The sequence below is a fragment of the Lineus longissimus genome, chromosome 11 (assembly GCF_910592395.1).
Source record: "Lineus longissimus chromosome 11, tnLinLong1.2, whole genome shotgun sequence".
In the NCBI taxonomy this organism is placed as follows: Eukaryota; Metazoa; Nemertea; class Pilidiophora; order Heteronemertea; family Lineidae; genus Lineus; species Lineus longissimus.
The window spans coordinates 2,053,438-2,077,620 of record NC_088318.1 but is presented as its reverse complement, the minus strand read 5'-3'; the positions used below and the strand labels follow the sequence as shown (position 1 = coordinate 2,077,620).

General features: G+C 41.3%; 4 protein-coding genes across 6 annotated transcripts; 1 reads left to right on the top strand and 3 right to left on the bottom strand.

Annotated features, from left to right (window-relative positions):
- Nucleotides 1-2,843: 2,843 nt before the first annotated feature.
- LOC135496069 (cleavage and polyadenylation specificity factor subunit 5-like) lies at nucleotides 2,844-5,114 on the bottom strand. The gene is made up of 6 exons (XM_064785185.1): nucleotides 5,011-5,114; nucleotides 4,265-4,465; nucleotides 3,929-3,992; nucleotides 3,613-3,702; nucleotides 3,311-3,386; nucleotides 2,844-2,962 (listed from the first exon to the last, which is right to left on the bottom strand). Exons 1-6 carry the CDS (start codon nucleotides 5,112-5,114, stop codon nucleotides 2,844-2,846), a joined length of 654 nt encoding a protein of 217 aa, XP_064641255.1.
- Nucleotides 5,115-5,688: 574 nt separating this feature from the next.
- On the top strand, nucleotides 5,689-6,146 carry LOC135496070 (histone H2A-like). Its single transcript, XM_064785187.1, has one exon. It carries the CDS (start codon nucleotides 5,726-5,728, stop codon nucleotides 6,134-6,136), a length of 411 nt encoding a protein of 136 aa, XP_064641257.1. The 5' UTR covers nucleotides 5,689-5,725; the 3' UTR covers nucleotides 6,137-6,146.
- Nucleotides 6,147-7,041: 895 nt separating this feature from the next.
- Nucleotides 7,042-11,886, bottom strand: LOC135495982 (serine/threonine-protein kinase Chk1-like). The gene is made up of 13 exons (XM_064785050.1): nucleotides 11,792-11,886; nucleotides 11,442-11,541; nucleotides 11,084-11,207; nucleotides 10,753-10,817; nucleotides 10,442-10,511; nucleotides 9,827-10,021; nucleotides 9,441-9,545; nucleotides 9,079-9,177; nucleotides 8,792-8,903; nucleotides 8,472-8,661; nucleotides 8,059-8,190; nucleotides 7,692-7,793; nucleotides 7,042-7,508 (listed from the first exon to the last, which is right to left on the bottom strand). The coding sequence occupies exons 1-13, from the start codon at nucleotides 11,854-11,856 to the stop codon at nucleotides 7,401-7,403; spliced, it is 1,467 nt and encodes a 488-aa protein (XP_064641120.1). The 5' UTR covers nucleotides 11,857-11,886; the 3' UTR covers nucleotides 7,042-7,400.
- Nucleotides 11,887-12,921: 1,035 nt separating this feature from the next.
- LOC135496213 (probable leucine--tRNA ligase, mitochondrial) lies at nucleotides 12,922-22,814 on the bottom strand. 3 transcript variants are annotated; one of them, XM_064785397.1, is made up of 22 exons: nucleotides 22,729-22,814; nucleotides 22,161-22,261; nucleotides 21,810-21,899; nucleotides 21,230-21,358; nucleotides 20,874-20,965; nucleotides 20,652-20,712; nucleotides 20,249-20,338; nucleotides 19,888-20,031; nucleotides 19,384-19,620; nucleotides 19,175-19,202; nucleotides 18,770-18,874; nucleotides 18,368-18,537; nucleotides 17,983-18,093; nucleotides 17,670-17,788; nucleotides 17,248-17,414; nucleotides 16,074-16,244; nucleotides 15,440-15,628; nucleotides 14,961-15,112; nucleotides 14,619-14,696; nucleotides 14,178-14,330; nucleotides 13,753-13,821; nucleotides 12,922-13,493 (listed from the first exon to the last, which is right to left on the bottom strand). In XM_064785397.1, exons 2-22 carry the CDS (start codon nucleotides 22,254-22,256, stop codon nucleotides 13,242-13,244), a joined length of 2,703 nt encoding a protein of 900 aa, XP_064641467.1. In that variant the 5' UTR covers nucleotides 22,257-22,261; nucleotides 22,729-22,814; the 3' UTR covers nucleotides 12,922-13,241. The 3 variants fall into 3 exon arrangements, with proteins under 3 accessions (XP_064641467.1, XP_064641468.1, XP_064641469.1); XM_064785398.1 differs by lacking the exons at nucleotides 22,161-22,261; nucleotides 22,729-22,814 and having other exon boundaries at nucleotides 21,775-21,871; XM_064785399.1 differs by lacking the exons at nucleotides 20,652-20,712; nucleotides 20,874-20,965; nucleotides 21,230-21,358; ... (1 more) ...; nucleotides 22,161-22,261; nucleotides 22,729-22,814 and adding an exon at nucleotides 20,425-20,497.
- Between the last annotated feature and the right edge of the window lie 1,369 nt (nucleotides 22,815-24,183).

Sequence of the window (24,183 nt, the reverse complement as noted above, 5' to 3'; positions counted from 1 at the left end):
ACAGCAGAATTTTTCAATAAAATTTGCAAGACTCGAATAGTAACGAAGCTTCAAAAGAACTTCCGTCTGCAAAATTGGCAGTGAATTCAAGTCTCTCATCGAGTACTACACCTTCAATTACATGCAATGCAGATAAAGCAATTGAAACAATGACCAATTTCTGATTAAACACCATAATTTAGTCATAGACAGTTAATCTTCGGTGTAGCGACACCGTGATCATCCCGATTGTGTAATTTTACGTCCAGTCATCGATATGGCGTAATGAGACATGACAAGGTCAACGTTCGTCATCGGCGAATCCTGACCATGGAATGCCGAGATTGATGCCATTGTCTGTTATAATCCGATGCATTTTCATCAAAATTTCCCTGATTGGAAAAGGAATCAGAAATTATGGTGATTTTTATACTGAGCGAGCCAGCCTGATAAGCCAGCCATATTCTTTATGATCAGTCAGCTCTTTTGGTGGCTCCCTGATGTCTTCAGAAAACTTTGGGGAGCTAGGATTCCTCTGCAAAACAGTATTTCTACAACATCAAAGAGTTACATTATGATTATACTAGCCAATGATGGATGTAAGTAAACACGAAATTAATTTTTTGAATAATAATTTTATTCACTGAGCAAATACCTAGGGTTGAAAAGGAATGACTGAAGCCCCATTTTAGAGCTCACACGGCAGCCTTCAACTAGACTGTCTGCAAATTCAACTGAGTCTGTAAAGAGGGAAAGAATAACAAAAAAAATTGTCCTTGACATGCCAATTTAGCAGGTGTCACTTCTGCCACAAAGAACATGAAGAATGCCCCTAATGAATGAGTAATATTTTGAAAGAAAATCTGAAATTTATCGCTGGAGGTAAAATAGCTTATGAGACAACTGAAACAGTGCACAGCTTCCCTTTAAAATGCCTCGGAACTATGAAGTCTGAAGATAAAGAATGGGCTTTTCTGAGAAGATAAAAAAATATGCTAGTGGGCACCCGTAAAGTGCCTCTGGCCTCAGGCAATAAGTGTCATCGGAGGCAGGAGATAATGGTGTTTCAGCCCCGATGCTCATTTGGACGTCGGCATCTGAACGCTTTAATATCACACCTGTGTCGGCCTAATTTGCCTCCAGATGGAGTCACCACCTAAAGAGAGTCTCACAGTTATCTGTAGGCAAGTCCCACAAACATGACAAAACAATCGCAAAAACCTTACAATATTTAAGAAAATACCCCCTCGAGGGCAAATTGACCAGATTCCAAAAACTTCAATTTTTAAAGTTGCTGTCACAACAGATTTGCTCAACACGACATTGAAATCACAACTGCTCACAATCTGATTTTTTTCTCGAGAATGGATTTCGACCATGATGAGTCATGGCTGTGTTTTACTAATCGAGTGATCGGGTGTACCAATGGGGGTAGTTAAACCGCTCGGGGACGCCCAGTCTCGTCAGGTAAAGATCTCCACAGATCAAAAATCAACCAGGATTAGTTTTCTCTGCGCTGTGTCATTAGTTTTGCCGATATGATGCCGACATCATAGAATTGCATTTGGTGGTTTGTATCTATAATTAGATCTTGACTTTAACTTGTATCTTAAGGAAAACACTATAGATATGCTAATGATTTTTACAAACCATTGTTCTTTACTTTACAGGGTGAGGGTAAAATGTGCAGTTCTTAGTACTAATTTTGCGCAATTCCATGGTCAAAACACCCTAAATCATGAAATCAGAATTGTGCCTCAAAGAAATTCTTCTGAAAGACTTGAGCTTATCCAACTCATCCGAAGAAGGAAACATGTACTCCATCACAATGATGTGGAGAACGAGTGGCTGGGGCTAACTTAACCAGATGGTAAGGTGGCCAGACCACTCCAGTCCAATGCCAGTTGGGCATAAATCACATGATAACTAACAGAATCACCAACTGGTGCAACATGTTTGTGTAAATCTGGTCAAGATAGTGACAAGTGTTTCAGGATAACTGGAAAACTAATGAGATAAGCACTGCAATTCATTAGCGTCTTATTCAGCTGTAAATTATTCTCAGCTGGTCAAAACAGACAGTTTTTCCTAGCTTCAAAAATAATCTTCGCCTTGAAAGGCTAGTGTAAGTCCAGAACAGGACTACAACATCAAATCTGACCCCAGCTCAAAGTTCATCGTTTCCATTTATCAATATTCCTCAGAGCTTTATCTAAAACTTAAAATGAATAATTAAATTTCATTTTAGAATCTGTCTTCCGTTGATTCACGGATTCTGACAGATGTCAAAACAAATGAATCATCGTAAAACATTAAGACGGACCTCATTCAATATGATGCGATTTTGCCCCACGATCCAGCAGTGCTGCCCCCTGTTCATTTAACTAGAACTAAACACTGTGTGACAAAGGACCACAATAATAACAGTGCCGACACAGTTGATGGACAGTTGAAGAGTGCCAATTTTAAAGTTGACAGGTACTGACACCTAGCGGTAGAACGTAAAACTAAAGATGTCATCTCGCCAACAGGAGGAAACTTTGAACTGATAGTGCACAAAACCAGTGCTGCCACCTCCTCACAATAGGTATTACTGAAAATGTCAAAACGTCAAAAAATATTTCAAGAGCAAATAAAAGTAAGACATGTTCAGAACAGACACTAAAGTGCATGCAGGGAACACTGGTAGCTCAAGTTCTGAGAATAAGGGGCATACTTTTTTAAACGGAAATTTTCAAGAAAAAAGTTGCCCTTGTCAAAGAAGAAATTTCAAGGGCACCAAGGCAAAGGGGGCATCTGCCTTCCTTGCATCTGAGAACTTTGAGCCCTGGGCCACACTCAGGGAGAGTGTCATAGTAAGTATCTTACCTGCTGAGAGCTTGTGGGAGACTGGAAATGATGGGTCCATATCCAGCTGAATTGTCATATAACTCAAACAGAGGTGCTGCCACTAACTTGTAATTTCTTGGGACAGCAAAAAGTGCTGAAAGAGGACATGACAGATAAATGTATCAGACTCTCAGTCAAGAGTTATACAGTTCAATACTGAAGCAACTGTACTTGGTTTTTGACTCAGTTTGTTGTCAATTCACACATGAAATCAACTCTTCTGCTTCCCAATCTGTGATGGAAAGTTCTCTCCTGGTGACACATGCTGTTGTGTGTCATTATCTGTCCTGGTTACCGCAAAGCTGGTCCAGGATGCAGGTTCCGGATGGCCAGAACTCATCTCTCAGGGCTGCTAGCTCTGAGCCTTTAGAGAGGGGTGTGGTTGACATTCATTGGCCCAGTGCTACTGTTGGTCCAGTTAATATATTTCAACGTTACTAACCTTTCTCTGGCAGTTGCGTAAGGAAGAGTTTTTTATGTTCTTTGGGCTTAGTGATGTGGGCAGGGACGTATGGGTACTGAAATACAATATCAAAACAAAGCCATGACTTCTCTTCTTTTTCAATGACAATCAGATTTATCCATCTGAAAACAACAACAGGCATATCTTGAATTCAAAAGTGGCTTCATCTTCGTTTTCTCTTTCATCCAAGAGTTCCCTTTAGTTTAAGTTCACCTAAATTTATTGATTATCAATATCAACATTGTTCGTGAAAGCATGTTCTTTCGGACAGACGTCCTTACCTGCGGTGGTTCAAAGTTTGGCCTCCACCAGTTTCCAATTGTGTCCTCGATGGTCCAGTCCATGGGTGCCCCATCCTGTCGACCAAGCGTCTGAAGAAAGACAACATTATTTAATCACACACGCTCATACAGTGAAACCTCTATTCTTAGCGGACCCATCTGTAACCATATACCAAACCTGGACATCTGAAGGATATACGAATTCCAATTCAATAAACGTTTATCCCTTCAGTATCACACAGTATCACTACTGTACCAGTATTGACTGGACTGGTCAAAAGGGTTACATTTAAAATATCAAGACCCCCAAACTCACCTCGGTCAGCAACCGCTTCAAGCCATCCACAGGATCCTCATTGAGATTTAGTTCTCCACCAGGTCTGAAAAAAAAATGTGCCAATCATCATTAAGAACATTCACAAGGCCCTCACAAACAGTAACAGTCACCCAACCTGATTCATCCTCTATGACGCCAAGTCCTACCGCAAAAACAAATTAAGAAGGCACCAGTGTGACTTCACCAAAGTTTTAAACAGTTATACTGACTTTCCAACTTTAGAACACAAGATTGGGAAGTTTTTCTTAGTATGTGATCATGCTGATAATCAATCAAGGAAGATTCAGAACCCAAATGATATCGAACTCAACCTACAATTTGAAAAATGTTGTTCCAAGCTGCAACAATAGCACATGTGGCAGACCATGTTCATGCACTATCAGAACACCTTCAACCGATCTTCTCATGCCAACTTTCTGGAACTCTTCCTTCATACGCGCAAACCTGGCGGCCACAGAGCTGTCCTTCTCATACAGTGGATCTTTTGTTCCAAATGTGTAGTTTGTGAGTGGGTACCTGCAAAAAATTCAAGAATGTCATTACTGTGTGCACAATATTTTGTTACTTTCGAGTGCCAATTCAGGCAATTCAATGATCAAATTTGGGACAACCAAATTACGTGACCCCAAGCAGGCTGACCTTGCATGGCCCATGCTCCATGGCCCATGTGCTGCTTCGTCGCCACAGTGACAGAGTCTTGACGACCAGCCATGTATTTCATCTCCGAAAAGGGTCAGCATGTACCATCAATATCATGATCATCATAAACAATTGACGCCAGCAGTCAAAGGCGTATTTTCTCTCCGTGCCAAACTTTGTTTTATTGCAAGAAATACAACTGCCATGTCATAGAAATTATCTACATGAGTAACCTTGTGGACGAGGTTCGACCTATAAAATGCACGGCGCACCGGTAGTGGAAAAGATAGAAGGTAAATTAAGACATGGGGACGAGAGTGTTCATTGTCTATTTTTTCGAAGATCACCACTTTAGAGGTTCAGTGGCAAGATCTTAAACGTCGCAGGAGCATATTTTCTGGATGTATAGATAGATATCTTACAGATTAATGAATCTATCGATTTGAGGGGACGTGCTGTGCTGTCTGTGGGTCACAGAATTAGTTCTTGGCCAGCCGGCCGGCGAAGCTCTCACGTGTGTCGCCATTTTGAGTTGAAAACAACAAAGGGTAACACCAAGAATAAAAAATGTATTATTTGTTACCAAACTTCAATTAATATGGTCCCAACATCTTCAATAAATCTTAAAAACAGTTAATAGAGTACTTTTATTCATAGTATTATTGCTGTTACGTGTTTTTAAGCCAATTTTCAAAACAAACATTTTAGTTTCAAGAGCTATAGAGGGCAGCACCTCATACTCCAATATTCTTTTACATTTATTTGCATTTTTATCATTCAAATAGAACTTCTGTTCTGTTTTATATGATTATATTGATGCAACATATATCAATAAGTTATGTAGTATTTATCTATGCATGCCAGTGCATATTGTCCATAAACGATCCTCTTTTAACAAATTATGAAATTTTAGAATTAATGGTGTGTTACAGCTTGAAACAACGCGTACCTGCACGAAAGCACGAACATTTCTTTTTGATTGGTCAGCCCCTAATTGGTGCTAAAAGGTTATTGGTCGATTCGTTAATCTGTGCACGTGATCAATTCGGTGTATTTAAACTCAGACTTGGCGGGTAGAGATCATTCGCCGTCTAGACTTTTCAACTTTGCGTGTCCGTACTTCTCAAGAAAATCAATATGTCTGGACGTGGAAAAGGCGGCAAGGCCAAGTCTAAATCGAAGAGCAGGAGTTCAAGAGCCGGTCTGCAATTCCCTGTCGGCAGAATTCATCGTCTCTTGAGGAAGGGCCACTATTCGGAGCGTGTCGGAGCCGGTGCCCCAGTCTACATGGCAGCTGTGATGGAATATTTAGCCGCCGAAGTTCTGGAACTTGCAGGCAATGCAGCTCGTGACAACAAGAAGTCCAGGATCATTCCAAGACATCTCCAGCTCGCCATCCGCAATGACGAAGAGTTGAACAAGCTTCTCTCTGGTGTGACCATCGCCCAGGGTGGTGTGCTGCCAAACATCCAGGCCGTCCTTCTCCCAAAGAAGTCTGCCGCTGCTGCCAGGAGTGGCAAGAAGTCCAGCCAAAGCCAAGAATTTTAAGGCGCATTCTGCAGACCTGCACTGATTTTACAACGGCCCTTCTAAGGGCCAAAATATATTTCAAAAGAGACCAATCTTCACTATGAATAAGCTTGTAAGACTCTTATATCGATGATATAAATCATCCCCAAATCTGTATGAGCATCCTGTTGTGAATGAAGCCTTGGTCACAGACCAGATAGTCATTGACTAGGACTGCCTGTTGCAGGCGTTCAGGTCCCAGTAGATTGAGCTGTCTCAATGTATTGATCATGTTGGCAGAGGCTCTCACCAGGCGGAGGAAGCCACAACAAACAATTCAGCCAACAAAAGACTGCGTGGTCGCACACCATCATCTTTACTTCGTTGTGCCTATATTATTATATTGGTTTGTTAGGGCCCACAATGACTTCCTCCGCCTGGTGTAAAACTAAAGGGTCTGTTGCCTGATATGGTCATCCAGGGTCCCAGTCTCGCAATGAAGAAGGTTTTGCAAGGTGGTAACTAAGCAAGATGAAGGGGTCTCTCTCGATGCTCGAGTATCCTCGATCATCAGACTAGTGTCTGGTTTCGTAGCCTCCTGCCAGGACCTCTCAACTGCAGCTTTTGTAATCACAACAACCACTCTTCCAATGAGCTGGGTTTCTGACATAGAAAACAAGCACAAATTTCGTGATAATTAATCTTATTCTGCCAAAAAATAATTTGTACAAATGAAGTATAACAGTACGAGTGCACAGACTCATTCTAAATGCAAAATACTGAAGCAGAAGTAGTGCAAGTGCTTGAATTCATCAGACCTGACAAAATTGTGCGCAAAAAACTGAATTCAGTAACCACCCTCGCACTATCAATCTGAGACATCGTCCATGGTGATCCCCCCCCCCCCCATAGCTGATACCATTCAGGAACTTATGTGAACCACCCCTCCCATTGTGTGGAGGTATCCACATCACAAAGTTCCAATCGAGCACCAATTATTTATACAAAGGTATCTCACATTAATCATATCATCATCAGAATATATTGTTTCCTTGAGGTCTACATGTATTCAGCTCGTTTCACAAAGTTTGAGTACTCCAGTGTTTATTAAGATTCTATCAACATAGTACCAGAAGAAGTGGTTCCAACTGTTTATGCCAAAGGTCCTGTCTTCTTTTGATGACTACATGTATGTCTCTTCATGATTACATTCCGATGTAACTTCTCATGAGCACAAAACTTCCGATGAAATGTGACGTGAAGTCACTCCAAACAACAACTTCACGAGATTTTCCAGTGCATTTTATTGTTGAGTGAAGAACATGGGGCATGTGGGCAGCCGACTGCTGATGATATTCGCCAATCGAGCTTTGATCTTCAGGAAGTGTCGCTTGAATTCAATACCATCGCCCTGGAAAGCAACGAACAGAGGTCAGTCAGAACAAATGTACCATTTAAAAGCACAAAAAGTGTACAAGTTTAGCTTATCATCATCATCATCATCATCATCACCGACAATTCTGTTTTAGTGAGAATACAGAATGTATTCGTGATTCTGTGTCTTAGAGCCACACAAAAATGAATCGCAACATACCTTAGATAATCTGAAGTCCAATAATATATCTGCTCCCATGTCAATCAAGCAAACTTTGAAGGTCAGGTTCATCTTTCGCCTATCTAGAGTTGTCATGGTGATCTGGAAACACACAAAAAAAACATTGTAAGATGAACAATTAGCTTGATACACAATTACTGGCAAATGGGTAAATCTCTAACCAAAACACTTCACGACACCAAATGCATTTTTCTTCTGTAATACCATTTTCCTGGTGGAACCTATCTCTAAGGAGTATTAAACTACCAGGTCTTGTGAGCTTTTTTGCATACCACGTCGGTTGGGCATTAATTGGGTGTTTGGCTTGTTGACCTTGTTTCTAAAGGAGAATAAAACGAGGACCTACCTGGCCTAAGCTGTTTGTCTTACAAGTATACCCCAGTTTATCAAAGGCCCTGTGCAGTTCTTTGATTGTGCGTTCTGTGTCGGTTGTGACAAAGAATCTTGTCATACGTTTCACTAGTCGTTGCATCGGAGTCTGGAACACAAAATATACATCATAGGCAACTTGCAGAGATAAATACAACCAATCTGGTGATATTCGTGTCCTGATCATTTCTAACCCCCAAGAAGACACAATGAAAAGAGCTCATCACAAGTACCACACCATACCGGACAAGTTCTGTGTTCAGATTACATTACAATGACAAAAAGACTACACACTTGTGGAACATAATGCAACCTTGCCACTTCTGCCTTGTCCCAAGGAAACCTTATCTCCCCCAGCTTGGAAGGTGTCCCATTAAACAAGATGTTTACCTGAGAAGATCCCTGAGTTCCCAGGGCCTGGCTACTAAGCAACATGTGATCTGCTGTATGTGCTGGTTGTGAGAAGCAGACCGACAGGCTACGGTGACAGTCATCACTTGTGTCGGCTGATTCCAAGGACGTGTTGAGGTCGGAGCTGCGTGGCTCTGGTTGGGAGAAGCAAACCCGACCCGATTCAGATCTGGAGAGAAAGGTAAGGCAGTTAGAATTGGCCCGAGTCTTTATGTTTAGCACAGTGATGTCCTGATCACAATAGAAGAATTCTGATGTGGTGATTCGCATTCACAATTAATCAAGTAATTACATCTTACCTGGTGTTGACAGGAGGAGGTGAGAAGTCGGTGCCTGAGCAAACTCGTTTGAAGCCACAGCTTCCGAAGGGGGAGTCGGATATGGCAGGCGAGTTCGTCGATGATGTTCGACCTGAAGAAGAAATGAAAGGGAGCATAGGTAAATCTCAAAGTTATTTTCTTGCAATCAATCAGGTTCTTTTCAGGCTTTATGTTGCAAAGAACATAGATTTAGTTTTAATCAGGACACCACTTTCATTTAACAAATAACTAGGCTTGAATGCTAGCCTAAATGAAATTCTTCTTACCTTTTGCTTTGAAGTTCTTGGTGAACCATTGGTGCTTCTTTATCACAGACATGTTCGCTCGCTTTGATACAGAGTCAGTCAAGATCTTTCTCAATAATGCTGGAATGGAAAGATAAGCCACAATAAATCATATTGTGTAACCAGAATCTACTCACTAATTAGCCCTGACTTCATGAGTCAACTGAGTCAATTAATCAGGAAAGGGCACAAGACTAAAGTTTAAGTAATCATCAAGAAGACAATTGACTGTTCATTAGGCCAATTGACAAGTTAAATACTGACACAGGTTGAGATGATTATAACACCTCCGAGAGTCCTCACACTCACAGTGTCTAACTTTTCCACAAGTCAGAAATACTCACAGAGAGGTAGATTGTTTATCTTCGACCATGGTGTTATGGTTATTTTACATTCTTTCCAATCATTGTATTCCTGGCAGCTTGTGGTCGGCTCATCCCAGGGGAGCTCTGAAAGTAAGATACGCAAATCTCTACTCCTCTGCCTTCCTCGTAAAGTAAACTATGTAAACTATGTATGGTCTCTCGCCATAATGAATTAAAATTTAATGTGCAAGGCTGAATCTTGCCATGAGTTTTTGCGAGTTTGTCATGATCTCCAATCGATTATCATTTCTTCGAGATGACAGTTGAAAGGATCAAAAGGGTTGACTGGACATCAATGCATGGGCAAGTGGGCCCTCCAAATGTTCGTTCAAAGGAGTAAATTCTCATGCTCAATGATAACTCACCTCCTGCTAGTAGCGCCACGAGTATAATGCCACAAGACCAGATATCAGCGGGTTCAGCTTGGTATGCTTTCTTCCAAGCAAGGATCACTTCCGGGGCAACATATGGTACCGTGCCACAGCATCGCTCGAGTTTTCGTTCAACACCTTGGATTCGGAACATCGTAGCAAGACCAAAGTCTGTGATTTTTAGATTATCTGTGAAAAGATGCATTATTGTATGTAAGGATAAGGTTATTAGTATCGACTGCTAATTCACTATTTCAAAGTATTAGGACAACACTTATAGATTCATGCACTTTATTGGGAACAACGTTTACATGACGTAGTGTTGGCCGTCGTCACGTCACCATACATTATACATTACTGTAACGTGACGAGACGCGACGTTTTTCGTAAACGTTGGTCCCAATTAAGTGCATGGATCTATAGTAAGTGATCTTTTTAGTGAGGTTGGTCTTGTGACTGACATGGTCAGAATATCTCTTAGACGATGTTCTGTGGATCACACCTGGGGTATTACACAGCTTTGAATTCAATCTTAAAGTCTAGGCCAACACTCAAACCCTACACCATTCAGATTTAGAACTACTGCCTAAGCAACTTGAGTGGACTAACCATTTTCATCGAGCAGCAAGTTTTCTGGTTTGAGATCACGATGAGCTACGCCACGAGTATGGAGGTATTCCTGTAGTGTAAGGTAAGACAAACAATCAGGAGCACTGGCAAGTTTTATTTGAAATGCAGCCTGCTAAAGTCCATTCATTAGCAAAATCACGAAAGTATCATTGATATTTTTGGATAGAGACCAATGTTGCAGTTGATTCAACCATGTAGATTAAAGCACCACAGTGGGACCAAATGTCATAATCTTTGAATAAGATAACACCACAAACATAAATATCTTCAGGTTTCATTCTGAAACTTACCACTCCAGACATGAGCTGTTTGAAAAACCGCTGGGCATCCACCTCTGGCATACCAGAATCTGGTTCTGAAAAACATATAATGTCTATCATTAAAATCATGTACAACTGCAAGATTTTACATCGTGTCAGAACTTAAAGACAGGAACCTCAGTCAAACACTTGCAAGGTACCACGTAATCTTACAGGTCAACTGTCATTATCATGTAGAAATCACATGAAGACCAAACTCAAAAACTTTTTTGCAAATATATTGTCAGAACTAAGTTTTCCCAAAGCATGTGCTCGTGCCGATTAAAAAACCATTTGAGAGCCATCAAAGAAGTGTATGTACCTATTCTATCAAATAGCTCTCCCCCGCTGGCATATTCAAGGTAGAGGTACTGGATTTTGTCTTCAGTTCGATGGCCGTAGAATTTGATGATGTTGTCATGGTTCTGTAGTTTGTGTATAATTGTCTGAAAAAAGGACATACCAAATTGAACTTATAAGTTGTGAAATGATTACTTTTAAAAGGTTGTTGGTTGCAAACTTCTCGAGATCCCCCAGAAGACTGGGATGCTGAAATGCTTTGAGATGGTTCCCTGACAGTTTCCTTCTACAAGTCAAAGTCAGTTATTTTTCAATTCATTTCCTGGATGAAGCCAGTGCCTCCACAAAGCTCTGGACGTGTTGGCCTACTTTTATCTCACCTCTTTCCGCACAGCTTCTGCATTTGAACCAACTTTTGACAGATCTATTATCTTGACAGCAACTGCCTCCTCTGACCTGACGTTCACCGCTAACTTCACCCTGAAATGAGACCAACATGACAATCACAAACCAACTTGTATAGTGAACACATAGTACTACTAGATGATACAAAGTATTTCAGCCAAAATATGGCCCCCACAAAGCTCCAGAGTTTTTCTTAGATGATCGGAACAAAAATAACTTCTCATTAGGTAGGAGATATTGAATAGATGAATGAACAGAGTCCAGCTTCACTGACAGCAATTGAAGTGTTCATGATGTCGGTCCATCACCAGAAAGGTTCACTTACTCTCCATAAGCACCTTCACCAAGGACTTGGACAAAATTCCAATCTTCCACAAATGGGGTAACCATGTTGGCCCACTGTAAAGTAATCTGAATTCTGATGTCACTGACAAGCTTCTATATTCTTTTTGAAAGTCTCCGTGGCTGGGTCACTGGCCACTGGGTGGATAGCCTAGGCGTGCTTATTCTGAAAGAGATTATTTAAATAGATAGAAGAAACTGAAGAGGAGATACTTTTTAAATTCAAATATCAGCATGTGCCTCCTAATTGCCATCATCAGTCTGTTGCATAGAGCCATTTGTTTGAGAGCTGCCCCTTTTTAAAGGAGGTAGGCTAGCCGAGACTGTTTGAGAATGTAGGCATAGGCCTATGACGTTATTGATACCACCAGTATTACTATGACCTCATATTGTCATAACATAATCAGTACCCACCTGATTTGTCGGACTCATTTAAATCAAGTTGCTGACTTTTTTCTTATTTTTTGTTACTTATAATTAAACTCTACTATACTAGATTGTGAAAAATCACTTTTTCTCAGATATCCAATCCGTAATAAGGCTCTGCAGGAGGGAGAAACGGGAGCGAAATTTACTTTTTTCAGATTTTCCGCCATTTGTCAACATTGACATGATTGAAGTAAACTTCACCAAATCCATACCGCTCTGGCCGGAGACTCCTCTCGATGCCGAAGACATTTTTTGCGAGCACAATTGTGACCCATCACAGCAAAACCAGGCGCAGGTCGCTCTGAGCTTGGCAGGTTGAGACGGACTGTTTGTACATTTCTCTCGTCTGCCTTTTGTGAAATATGAGCACGTCAATTTCTTCCAATATCTCCTGGTGTCATTACGGCTCATCTTCTGTGCGACATGCACCTGGTTTTGCTGCAACTGGTCACAATTAACTCCATCAAATCAATTACATGTTTCAAAGATGTCTACAAGACAAGACTAGAGGATTCTCTTCCCACACCCGAGTCACAATCTTGGCCTTGGGGCTGTGGTTGACCCGAACTATCGGTATTTACAAACGTCAAAGGCAATCATTATAGGGACAGTCATCAGGGCATTGTTAGTGGACGGAAAAGACTTAAATCAGACAGCAATTTTTTTTAGATGTGTCATGTTTATTTACAATCAAGTAAAAATACCGACAGGAATGGATAATCACAATCCAGTCCCTTGGCAAGTACATGTATGTCCTACAACTGAGAGTTATGACATCACGGTCCCTCCTGGCCCTCAAAATATTTCTAGAGCCAGCACGCAAGACAGGCAGCACATTACTTGCCCCCTGACCTGGGGCAACAAACATCAGATCAAGTCTGAAACCACAATCCAACGGACTGCGAGGGAGATGCCAGACCAGTCAGGCCTACATGGCAAATCTGAACAGCACAACATGTATTGAGTGAAGCACCAAGAGTCCTCTTCATTCAGTTTACCCACTATCAACTGGCAGCTATTTTTTCCTCCTCTACTTTCTTCGTTTTCTTTGCCCTCTTTTCTACAAGTTCTGGCACGGAGAGGTTTATATTGGCCTTCCAACCAGGTTTAACATATAATTTAATGTTTTTCACTTTTCCGGCACATTTTGTCCGATACTTTTCATCACTTTCACAAAAGTGTAAAGCCATTTCTGGAGTGAGCTTATCAAGATCGTAAAACGGCACCAAGACTTGAGTGAAGTCTTTCCTGTTCACCTGCAAGAGAATAAGAACGATTATATAAGAATCCAACAACGGTTCACAACCAGATGTCATTTACTACCACAATGCTTAGTTTCTCATATTCCATTTGGCCCTGAAGCACCCACCAATACTGTGACTTCCATCATTGAGCCAACATATTTTCCTATCCACTTGCAATTACATGTACTTGTTCCAAGGATCAACAACCAGGTTCTTATTCTTGGCTGTGTTTCTCTAGTTCATCAGTATCAACTGAATTTGAACAACTCACCGTAACCATCATATTGATATGATAACCAGCATCAACTTTTGGCCACGCTTGATCAAGAAGACACACATCCTGAAAAAGTGACCAAAATTTGAAGTTTCCTTGTTATATTCATCTATTTTACAGTTGTTTACTACCAACTACGGTGTAGATTATCATCCGATTTCACACTTTAACCAGGTCTATCCTGAAGCCTTTCTGGAGACCTCAGATGAGAAGCTCAGTCAGCGCTATCCAGAGCATTTCTGTCCGGTACCCATTATACAACTGGGTGGAGAAAGGCAAGCGATAGAAAGAGACTTGCCTGGAATCACTCAACGACTGTGGGGTTTGAACTAGGGACTTCTTAACCGTATGCTAAGAGTCTGAGTAACTAGACCACGCTGGCTCCTAGCTGGACTGCTGGTACAACGTGAAGACCTCCTTACCCAATTATAGTCTCCTGATTTACTCTGAATACTTGAAAGACCTGCCCACAGCTCCGAGGCAAACATAGGCACCATTGGTGATAACATGATGACGAGATCACACAGAGCTTGTTCAAATAAGGCACTTCTTTGAACCACATAGTCAGGGAGTTTCTGAAAAGCAAAGGAGAAAATGCAGAATTTTTACCCAAAAAGGTTAATTTTCATATCCATGTGGTACTGAAGAATTTTCTCAAAAATTGTGAGGTCATTAGTTACGACTTCTTTCAGCTATTTGGAAAAATTTCTGATACTGTGAAGCTGCATGGGTTGAAGAGCCTTCCCCATATCCAACATTTCACGGTCAATACTGACTTCATCTCTTTCCTACATGCACATGTGATAGTCTTACAAAGAGGTGCTGATATTTTAGCATATACAATATGAAGGCTTACGACTTACCATCAAGTAATTTGAATATGACTGTAACCTTGAAATACCAGCATTTATTAGAAATGTCTTGCTAAAATGGCCATTCACCTGAAAAAGAATGAGAAAATGGCCACCATTCATCACAGATTTTTAATCACAGAATGTTTGTGACGCTATCTATCAGCAGTCTGATGAAGTTCCCAGGTGGGAACGAAAGCTTTCGAAAATTATCTTTTCAAAAATCCCATTTGAGGTGTTCAAAACAACTCGGATCTGACAGAATGTTCTTGTGTAACAAAAATTTGTGGTTTAAAGACTCATCAAGTGCTGTCAGTACTTTATCATCATATAAAGCCACTGAATTGTACCTACCTCTATCAAATGAAAGTTTCGACTTTTATATATCTGTTCATCCTGTTCACTGAGTTCACCTTCCAAAATCTCCTCAGAACCCTTACGCAGATTGATGAACTTTGTGACCATGGCCCAGATCTTGCGTTGCCAGTTTAGCACACCAGAGAAAGCTGAAATGAGATGCAGTCAATGAACAATTCAATCAAGTTTTACAATGATTGTTGTCCTTGAGGCAGGGTCAGATTAAGTTTATTGAAGTTGCCAATTGGGGTCTCTCCTATCTCTGAATACAATGAAAATATTCGTGTCTGGATGCTTTTCTTTCATGATCTGCTTTTGGCACAGCACCCAATGCACCCAGTTATTTCATCTTATGTGCGACATGCGACTGGTTTTGCTTTTTGGCACAGCACCCAATGCACCCAGTTATTTCATCTTATGTGCGACATGCGACTGGTTTTTTCTAGAACGGGTCACAAATGCATTGAACCACTTACTCTCGATATCAGAGGAAAACTTCCTGTTCGACTTTGGGGCGACACCAGCAAGGATGCACAGCCTGGTTGAATCTATTCCATACCTCTCTAGCACCTCCTGTGGGTCAACACCATTGTATTTAGACTTGCTCATTTTCTCCCAGTCAACGATCACAGGATCACCGGTGTCGAGAACAACAGGTTTATCACCTGAAATGTCAAATTTCGAATGATCATACCAATACATTGAACAAGGTTTGCTGCACTCTGCCCTCAAGATCACCGACTCCTCAGCCTGCAGGTACAAGGTGTCACTGACGCTGTGCAGACCAAAATATCATAACATGCTTGTAATATTGATGTCCTAAACATCACACTCCTTGAGAGAGAGGATAGACGTCCTACAGTTGCTACAAATGTATGCAGAACCGCAAAAGATACCACTGGAATGTTGCAGCAGAAGAGGCTTTGTACTTGGAGCCTAGATCAGGTATATTCTTATCACTCGGATGTGAGCCTAGTCAGAGACAGCACAAGAATGAACGTATTAGACTAACAAGCTAGACATGTTACTACGCAGTGATATGTGGTGATCTGTCATTGTTCACACAGACTTTAGACGTTCAACTAAAAGGTATGAATGAAATATCGCTACCTGAGAAATCGACTTCCTCCTTCCTGAGGTATCGGCCATCTTTGCTCCGATACGACTCTCCCATGACCATGCCTTGAGTCAGCAGGTTCACGAACGGCTCTTTGTGATTGACGATGCCCTGGTCGTAGAGGAAGTGGTTGAAGAAGCGGGCAAAATACAAATGAAGGGTTGCTGGAAAAGAACACTAACAATCAGCACACATCAATGATAACAGAATAAAATAGAAATTCCAGAGAGCAGTACAAGCGGGCCTATTGCTATCTTTTGGTTTCGTTGAATTGTTAACTTTCCTGGGAACCCTGAGCAAACAATGACGAATCCACAATGGGTATACAGTACAACCTCTCTATTGCGGACACCCATGGGACTGGGCCCAGGTGTCCGCAATAGAGAGGTGTCCGCAATAGAGAGGTTATGCCAAATCGTCCGATAGGTGGATTTGAAGTTCCCGCCTTGCAGGTCTTGGTTTTCTCTGTGTCGACATCTAGCGTAGAAACTTTAAACCTGTTGGCTGATCGGTATTTGCTTGTGATGTTGCGTTGAATGACGTGAGCTACTTTGGAACTCAGAGCGTGAATAATCTCTCTAGTAAAAGGTGCCCCTTTTATTGCAAAATCTCCTCGACATGTGATAATGTGTCAAAAAACACCATAATTTCTGTCCATCAGCCACCTTTGATAAATAATTATTTTTTTCTAATTTCTCTACTAACGCATATTCGCCGCAACACTGACAAAACCGCGTGGATTTATGAGTGTCCGTAGACACAAAAGGCCTATGTGATTAGTTGAAAAGATGAGTAAACAAATGCCACGGCTTAATTAGGATACAAAAACACAATGCCAATGCCGTGGCTTAATTAGGATACAAAAACACAATGCCATGGGGTAATTACGTTGATTAATTGCGCGAATATCACACCTGTCGGGCCTACTTGACTCTCCAAGCGCAAGCGGGAAGCCATTGTTTTTGCCTACTGTCCGTAATTGGGAGGGAATTGGACCAAAAATTGGCTATCGCCCTGTCCGCAATTCGGAATAGAGAGGTGTCCGCCGTACAGAGGTTTTTGTTATTGGAAATGACTTAGAAAAAATCGGGACTGGCCGGACGTGTCCGTTATGTAGAGGTGTCCGCCTGGCAGAGGTGTCCGCAGAGGGAGGTTCTACTGTATTACCATGTTCTTTTCCTCCGATATACAGATCAACGGGCATCAGAGACCGTGCCTTCTCTTTACTGCATAGTTCAACTTGATTATCAGGGTCAAGGTAACGCAGGAAGTACCACGAGGAGTCGACAAACGTGTCCATGGTGTCAGTTTCTCGCAGGGCATCTGTACCACACCTGCAAAACAATAGCATCAAGATCATTGCTAATCTGGTCTCAACCTTGACAACATCTTGACCGTCAAGTTTTGGACTTGACTGCCTTCTCAGACCTCTTTACATCAATCAATATGACGGGAGTAATCATGGAGCATATTACACTCGAGACTCAGAATGCCTTGACAACGGTGGAGATAGACCTGCTTGATCATCAGGCTGTTGCTCTTTTGCCATGGCCACATCCTCTTCATTACCGGCTCTCATTTCAACTTACTTTGGGCACTTTACTTCATGCCAATCTTTATTTTGGGCAAGTGGCGATGCACCTTTTCCACTGAACTGTTCAATCATGGGTAGCTTAACAGGAAGGTCTTCAAATGGCACCGGAACAGCCTGAAATTGCAGGGAATCTCATAAAGACGGAAATGACAAAGGATTGCAGTCGCACATAGCAGAACTGTGCAAGGAATTACATATGATGAAGTCAGTCGCACATAGCAGAACTGTGCAAGGAATTACATATGATGAAGTCTTTTTTTCACAATTGACAGCCATGAATGTGACTTTAGACCTTTAGCTGATCTTACCTTACAATTGGGACAGTGTATAATCGGTATTGGGGTCCCCCAGTATCTCTGTCTCGAGATCAACCAATCCTTTAGTCTCTCACTTGTCAAATGACCACCAAAAGCATTTTTCTGAAATATAGTTGGAGAAATTCTTGCATTAGGAGATCAACATCATGTTGAAGGGGCCATATTAAGCAGGGGGCCACGGTCCCTCCCCCCTCCCCATCTGAGATGAGAAGCAGTGTTCTGCCTTGGTCTTGTCTAAAGCTCACTTGTTACCAATAGAGACACTTGAAGAGATCTATCTCTTATAGTTTTGAGCGGAATGCATACCATTCATCAAAACCAGGGGAGTGTACTGTTCCCAGAAAGACAGAAACACATCAGATATCAAATAATTTACCTTTGCATAATCCATTACTGCACGAAAAGCCTCAGACATTGGCATTCCAGAAAACTGGTTTGAGTTAGAAAGAACTTGACTCCCATCTGGTCCCGCTTCAAGTACATTTTCAAATTGAAGTGAGAATCTTTCAGCCAGGGACAGATCTTCAGGGTCAGAGCACGGTATACCTGGAAAGACCAAACATGACATATACGACCTGTTCGAGTGTCTATGCTTTATTTCTTCCTTTTTTGCATCACACCATAACATAAAGTGTTGTTGTAGATTGCTTCAGTGGTGCACGGCATAGGCCATATTATTCTGTCTCTGTTGAGAAGGTGACTGCACAACACAGGAAACGCAGTCATTCCAACCTGTGGAACCTTTCACTTACTACGACGAGACAGGACATCTACCAACCTATTTTATTGTCTGTATATTCACTGAATTCAGTTCTTTTGGATACAATGAGGGGGATCTTTGTATTGTTGATAGGGTTGATGGCACAGACTGTCAGCAGGATCTCTGAAATAAAACAGGGTTTAAAGTTTTTCGCAACAAACATCACTGAAATGTTTAGTAAATTATAAGTTATTGCTTTTCTTGTTAGAGAAATTGAGGTAACGACGCTGTGACTATTAGATAACCTTTCAGGAACAAGATAAGGTGGGATTTAGACTCCATTGCAGCATGGTTCTTCCAACTGCCTTGCCTGGACACGCTTGACACCATCAAGCAGGTGATGTACAAATTATGACCAGCTCATCTGAGACTTGTACCCCCAACCCTCGCATCCCCCACCGACATTGATCAATTCATCCCTACCTTCTTCTTCTCCAGTTCCGATGACCGTCTGCAACAGAAAATAACATCATACTTGTATTTACACAAATCTACCACTTTAACAAGGGATGTTCTGCGATCTGAATTCACAACAATCTAGCCTATCAAAGCACTATGGTGAGTGAACAATACTTATGTAGTGATAGCAATGCTATAAGAATGAATTCTGGTGTTAATCACACAAAACTTACTTTGTAATAGTCTTTTTTGTTCAGTGGATGTTCATGATGTAGTGCTATATGGGACACCCCACAGATAAGCTCAGGTTCAGCCAAGTAGACATTGATGGGCTCAGCTAGCAGGACACCGTCCACCTCCATTTTGAAATCTAGTTTCGTGCCGACGCAGTCTCCTATCCAGTGTTTTTGTAACTTGATGATGTCCTGCCAGAGTGACGGATCCACTTCATCCAAGCCATCAGCCAAGGACTGAAATCACAGAATACTGTAGAGTTACTTATTTTGATGGGGATTTCGCGTCACACGTTGCGGCATTATCAATTTTCCCTGCTTGTGGAGATTTTATGGAAAGCTCTGCACTGGACTGGATCGAACGTGCAGAGACAAAATAGAAACACACAAGACAAGTAGAAACATTGGATGCACAGGATAAACTGCTTAAGGATTGAATGCAATGAAGAAGAGAAACCAGCACATGGCAGTTAGATAATGAGGAGCTCTAGAAAGGGTAGTTACTTTAGAATAAGCTGTTGCCTTAATATACCACTGCAGTAGGTACTTCTTCTCAACCTTAGCCCCCGACCTCCACGACTTCCCTTCTTCATCAATCTGCTCATCTGCTAGTACAGTCTGGTCCACGGGATCCCAGTTTACTGTGGCCTGGAAGAGACGAGAGCCATTGATGACACCATTTGTTGTGTAACAATTGTAACTTATGTTGGTAAATTGTAACTTTTTCTGAATCTTACAGCCCCGATTGGTTCCCTTTTCACCACAAATCTGAAATATTGAAAGCAAAATTTATTGAAAACCACTGGTATACAAGAATGCCCAACACCATTCTTTTCATATATTTTACCCGAAGATATTTGTTTACCTGTTTCTGGTAGACTAGCCCAGCTTCAAACATCTTCAAGAAGATATGTTGTGTCCATTGGTAGTAGTCAGGGTCACATGTGGCAATTTCCTGCAATGGGAAGGAAAGATCTGATAAGAGGTAGGCCCTATGGTATTAATATAGCTATCCAGAAGACAAACTTGTTAAAGACTTACACTATAAAGACCAAGTTTCATCCAATATGCCTGCGTGGTAACTGCACAAAAGCATTGTGTATGACAACATTTCAATTTTCCCAACACCGTGAACTGGCTGAAATACCAATCGTCTTTGTGTGGATGCACTTTTAAGTTAAAGGGCCTGATGTGCTAACAAGCAGTTCATCTGAAAATATATAGAAATGCCCGGATATATTTCCAACTCCAAATAGAGGGTAACTCACCCTGTCCCAGTCGAAGCTACAACATAGGTCATCAAGCTGCTTTCTCATGTTTTCAATGTTACTGAAAAAGTATTCAAACAGATGATGTTACAACAATCACCAATGTACAACAAACAACAAAATAGGCTCTCTAATCTCACTTAATGCACTAAATAACTTCGTATTTGAATCTCGGCGAAAGCATTTCTAATGCGAACATACCAAATGGTTATTAAAACTTACCTCTCGGTCCACCTGTGAGGAAGCTCTCCTTTCTCAATGGCAGCATTTTCAGCAGGGAGACCAAATGCATCCCAACCCATCGGGTGGATTACCTTGAGAAACAAAGAATTCATTATCACTTGGTAGATAAACTAACTTTTACATGGATCTCTACAAACACATCCAGGGGACTGGTCAAAAATTGAATATTGGGTTTAAAACTTGATCCAATCATCGTCAACAAAAGTGATCCAATCATCGTCAACATATCAAGACTAGCTAGCCCAAACATAAGCTATACGGCTTGGTATGAAAACACTTGTGCACCTCAACCATCAGAGATGTAACTCAAATTATAAATATTACTATTAACTTACCTGTTTCCCAAGTAACCTCTGATATCTGGCCATCATGTCACTGATTGTATAGACACGGACATGCCCCATGTGAAGTTTGCCACTCGGATATGGAAACATGGACAATACATAGTATTTTTTACCAGTTAGCTGAAGTAGAAAATTTCACATAAAATAGAACAGGAGGAGAAACAAAGAGGTCAATAATCATGGCCTAGTTGTAACAATACTTTGCACACACTGGCATGACTGAGTGAGTCAATGATATGAATGACTGTCAACCACCTGGGACATCCTAACAAAGTGCCCAGGCCAAGGATTAGTAGCAGCGCCAGCCCTAAGGGCATTCTATCTGTCCAAAACCTGCAATTGAGCTTTGAGAAGTACTGTCTACCTATCAGAATTCTATCTATAAACTCCACTCATAGCTAACAAACTCAAAGGCATCTTTTTTATGAATCTTCAGGTGGCATTCTCAGGTTGATTTATGAAACATCTGGCAATAATCATGGTGCTCGTGACGATGCATGGTGCTACAGCAGCAGGTATAGGCAGATGGATACTACCTCTATCATACTGCTGGTGATATGAACACCGCTACCTTCTTTGATTGTTCAGTATGATGTGACTGTATCTTCTTCTTCCAGAACTTCTCAACATCCTTTCTTGTGGATTCAATGGAATACTCAGGCTGGAAAAAACAGACAAATTACATGATAAAACAGAGACCAGGGGCCAGGAAGGATCTGTGCAATATTATTGGAATGGTCAGTGTCTGAGTTTGGGAGGGACTATCTCACGAATGCAACGAAGAAGTTTATTTCAGGGGCTCAAACTTAAAGGGAAAAAAACCAGAATATACTTTTTTATAAAGGTTTATTGACGCAGAAATAGGTCTAGGGGGCCTATATATATATGACAGTTGACACATCATTTTCATGACTTCTCTTACCCATATTCCAGTTTTGCTGAAGAGATTTCTGACAACGGCCAATGATGCAGCATTCTTTATTTTGGAAGCGGCATTTTGCAGTCCTAACAGGAGCATGGTACCTGAAAAATGAGTGAATGTTTTTCATAAGCGTTTTTATAATGATCACTGTCGTTTGGTTCAGTTTGGTTCAAGATGTTCAGAAATCTTGACAATAAATTGCTCTCATTTTCACAACACAATTGCTCTTGGATTGTGGTAGGAATGAACTTTTGAATGGATTAAAAAGCAGGGACATGCTGTAACTGTCAATTGGAGATTAGGTTTGATGAAAATCAAAGAGCAATCATGAAAATTAGTGCCATTTTCAAGATTTCTGAACATCTCCCGAACTCAATGAAAATATTGTACCAGTATAACAAGGAGTCTACTAGGACAGGCAATGGCAACTTTTTTGGGACGTCCTGAAAGATCGATACTGATCGGCAAAAAATACATGATTCTTAGCCGTTTCTAGGCGTATCAAACGCGAAGATGTAAATGAAAATTCTCAATTAGTTGGATCAATTAGTGATTTAGTCGAATGTACCTGTGTCTTTACTTGATTGTGAGTATTGAGATGGAAAAAGCAAAGTAATTCACAGCAATTTTCTAATATTTACGCCATTTCCCTAAAGTTCCAGCGTACACCAATTTTGTGGGTGATTTTAGACGTCAAGTGCAAATGACGTCACCATGAAATTCCGTTTATTATTAGCAGTCACTCGGCATGTACTGTAAGTTGTGGTACGTCGACGATTATACTTACGTGTTGTTGTTTACGTTTATTGCACGATCCTGCGGCGCCAAACACTCCGGATAAGTGTGCAGCGAACTTCAGCTTTCTCCCTCCCTACAAGAAAATAAACGATCAATCGATGAGTTGAGAAAGGATTGATATATTCAACAGAGAGGAAAAAGAGTTTAGCTCCAATCAAAATTAAATCATATACATGTCCAATAAGGACAAAAGGAGAGCCAGTGAAGATCCCACTGCTTTCAATTCAGTGAGACCTACCCTTTGAGCTAAACACAATCCATTGAAAGAGAGGGTCTCATTGCGGGGCTATAATTTCACCAAGTTTTGCACTCCAAGTCCAAGTTCCCACGCTCCACTCAAAGGGAAGGTCTCACGCAACAACTTTAGTAAGAACTACCCTTTGGGATGGCACAATCTACCTGAAGTGAAGATCCCACTGCTTTTCTTTCAGTGGGACTGTCACTCCAAGTCAAAACACACCAGTTAAAGGGAAGGTCTCACGCAATATCTTCAGTAAGAGCTATCCTTTAAGATGGCATAATCTACCAGAAGTGAAGATCCCACTGCTTTTCTTTCAGTGGGACTGTCACTCCAAGTCAAAACACACCAGTTAAAGGGAAGGTCTCACGCAATATCTTCAGTGAGAGCTATCCTTTAAGATGGCATAATCTACCAGAAGTGAAGATCCCACTGCTTTAACTTCAGTGTGACTTTCACTCCAAGTTCCAACACACCACTCAAAGGGAAGGTCTCACGCAATATCTTCAGTGAGAGCTATCCTTTAAGATGGCATTATCTACCAGAAGTGAAGATCCCACTGCTTTTAACTTCAGTGTGACTTTCACTCCAAGTTCCAACACACCACTCAAAGGGAAGGTCTCACGCAATATCTTCAGTGAGAGCTATCCTTTAAGATGGCATTATCTACCAGAAGTGAAGATCCCACTGCTTTAACTTCAGTGACACCTACGCTCCAAGTGACTATCCAAATATCATGATTACCGCATGATTATGCCTGATAATCGAGGAGTCATGACACCGGACAATCATGTGTTCAGCCTGCATTTTAGTATTTCACAGTGAATCATTTTCTGTGCTACACACGAGACATTATCATCTCGTCTCCAAACTGCTTTCACTTCGCAGTCAACAGAGTTGTAACCATTTTATGCCTTAGAGGGGGCGAAATGGTTTATGTCGAGTCTCCAAACTGCTTTCACTTCGCAGTCAACAGAGTTGTAACCA

Excerpts from the sequence above, each read along its gene's own strand:
- LOC135496069 (XM_064785185.1), bottom strand. The coding sequence starts at position 5,114 with ATGGCGACACACGTGAGAGCTTCGCCGGCCGGCTGGCCAAGAACTAAT. Across the intron at positions 3,703-3,928 it reads TGAAGCGGTTGCTGACCGAG|ACGCTTGGTCGACAGGATGG; the intron begins GTGAGTTTGGGG and ends GTCTTTCTTCAG. Across the intron at positions 2,963-3,310 it reads TACGCAACTGCCAGAGAAAG|CACTTTTTGCTGTCCCAAGA; the intron begins GTTAGTAACGTT and ends GTCCTCTTTCAG.
- LOC135496213 (XM_064785397.1), bottom strand. The coding sequence starts at position 22,256 with ATGCTCCTGTTAGGACTGCAAAATGCCGCTTCCAAAATAAAGAATGCT. Across the intron at positions 20,966-21,229 it reads AGAGGTTACTTGGGAAACAG|GTAATCCACCCGATGGGTTG; the intron begins GTAAGTTAATAG and ends TTGTTTCTCAAG. Across the intron at positions 19,621-19,887 it reads AGGCAACAGCTTATTCTAAA|TCCTTGGCTGATGGCTTGGA; the intron begins GTAACTACCCTT and ends CTGTGATTTCAG.
- LOC135496070 (XM_064785187.1), top strand. The coding sequence starts at position 5,726 with ATGTCTGGACGTGGAAAAGGCGGCAAGGCCAAGTCTAAATCGAAGAGC.
- LOC135495982 (XM_064785050.1), bottom strand. The coding sequence starts at position 11,856 with ATGGTTACCCCATTTGTGGAAGATTGGAATTTTGTCCAAGTCCTTGGT. Across the intron at positions 11,542-11,791 it reads GGTGAAGGTGCTTATGGAGA|GGTGAAGTTAGCGGTGAACG; the intron begins GTAAGTGAACCT and ends GTCTCATTTCAG. Across the intron at positions 9,546-9,826 it reads CGTGGCGCTACTAGCAGGAG|AGCTCCCCTGGGATGAGCCG; the intron begins GTGAGTTATCAT and ends TCTTACTTTCAG.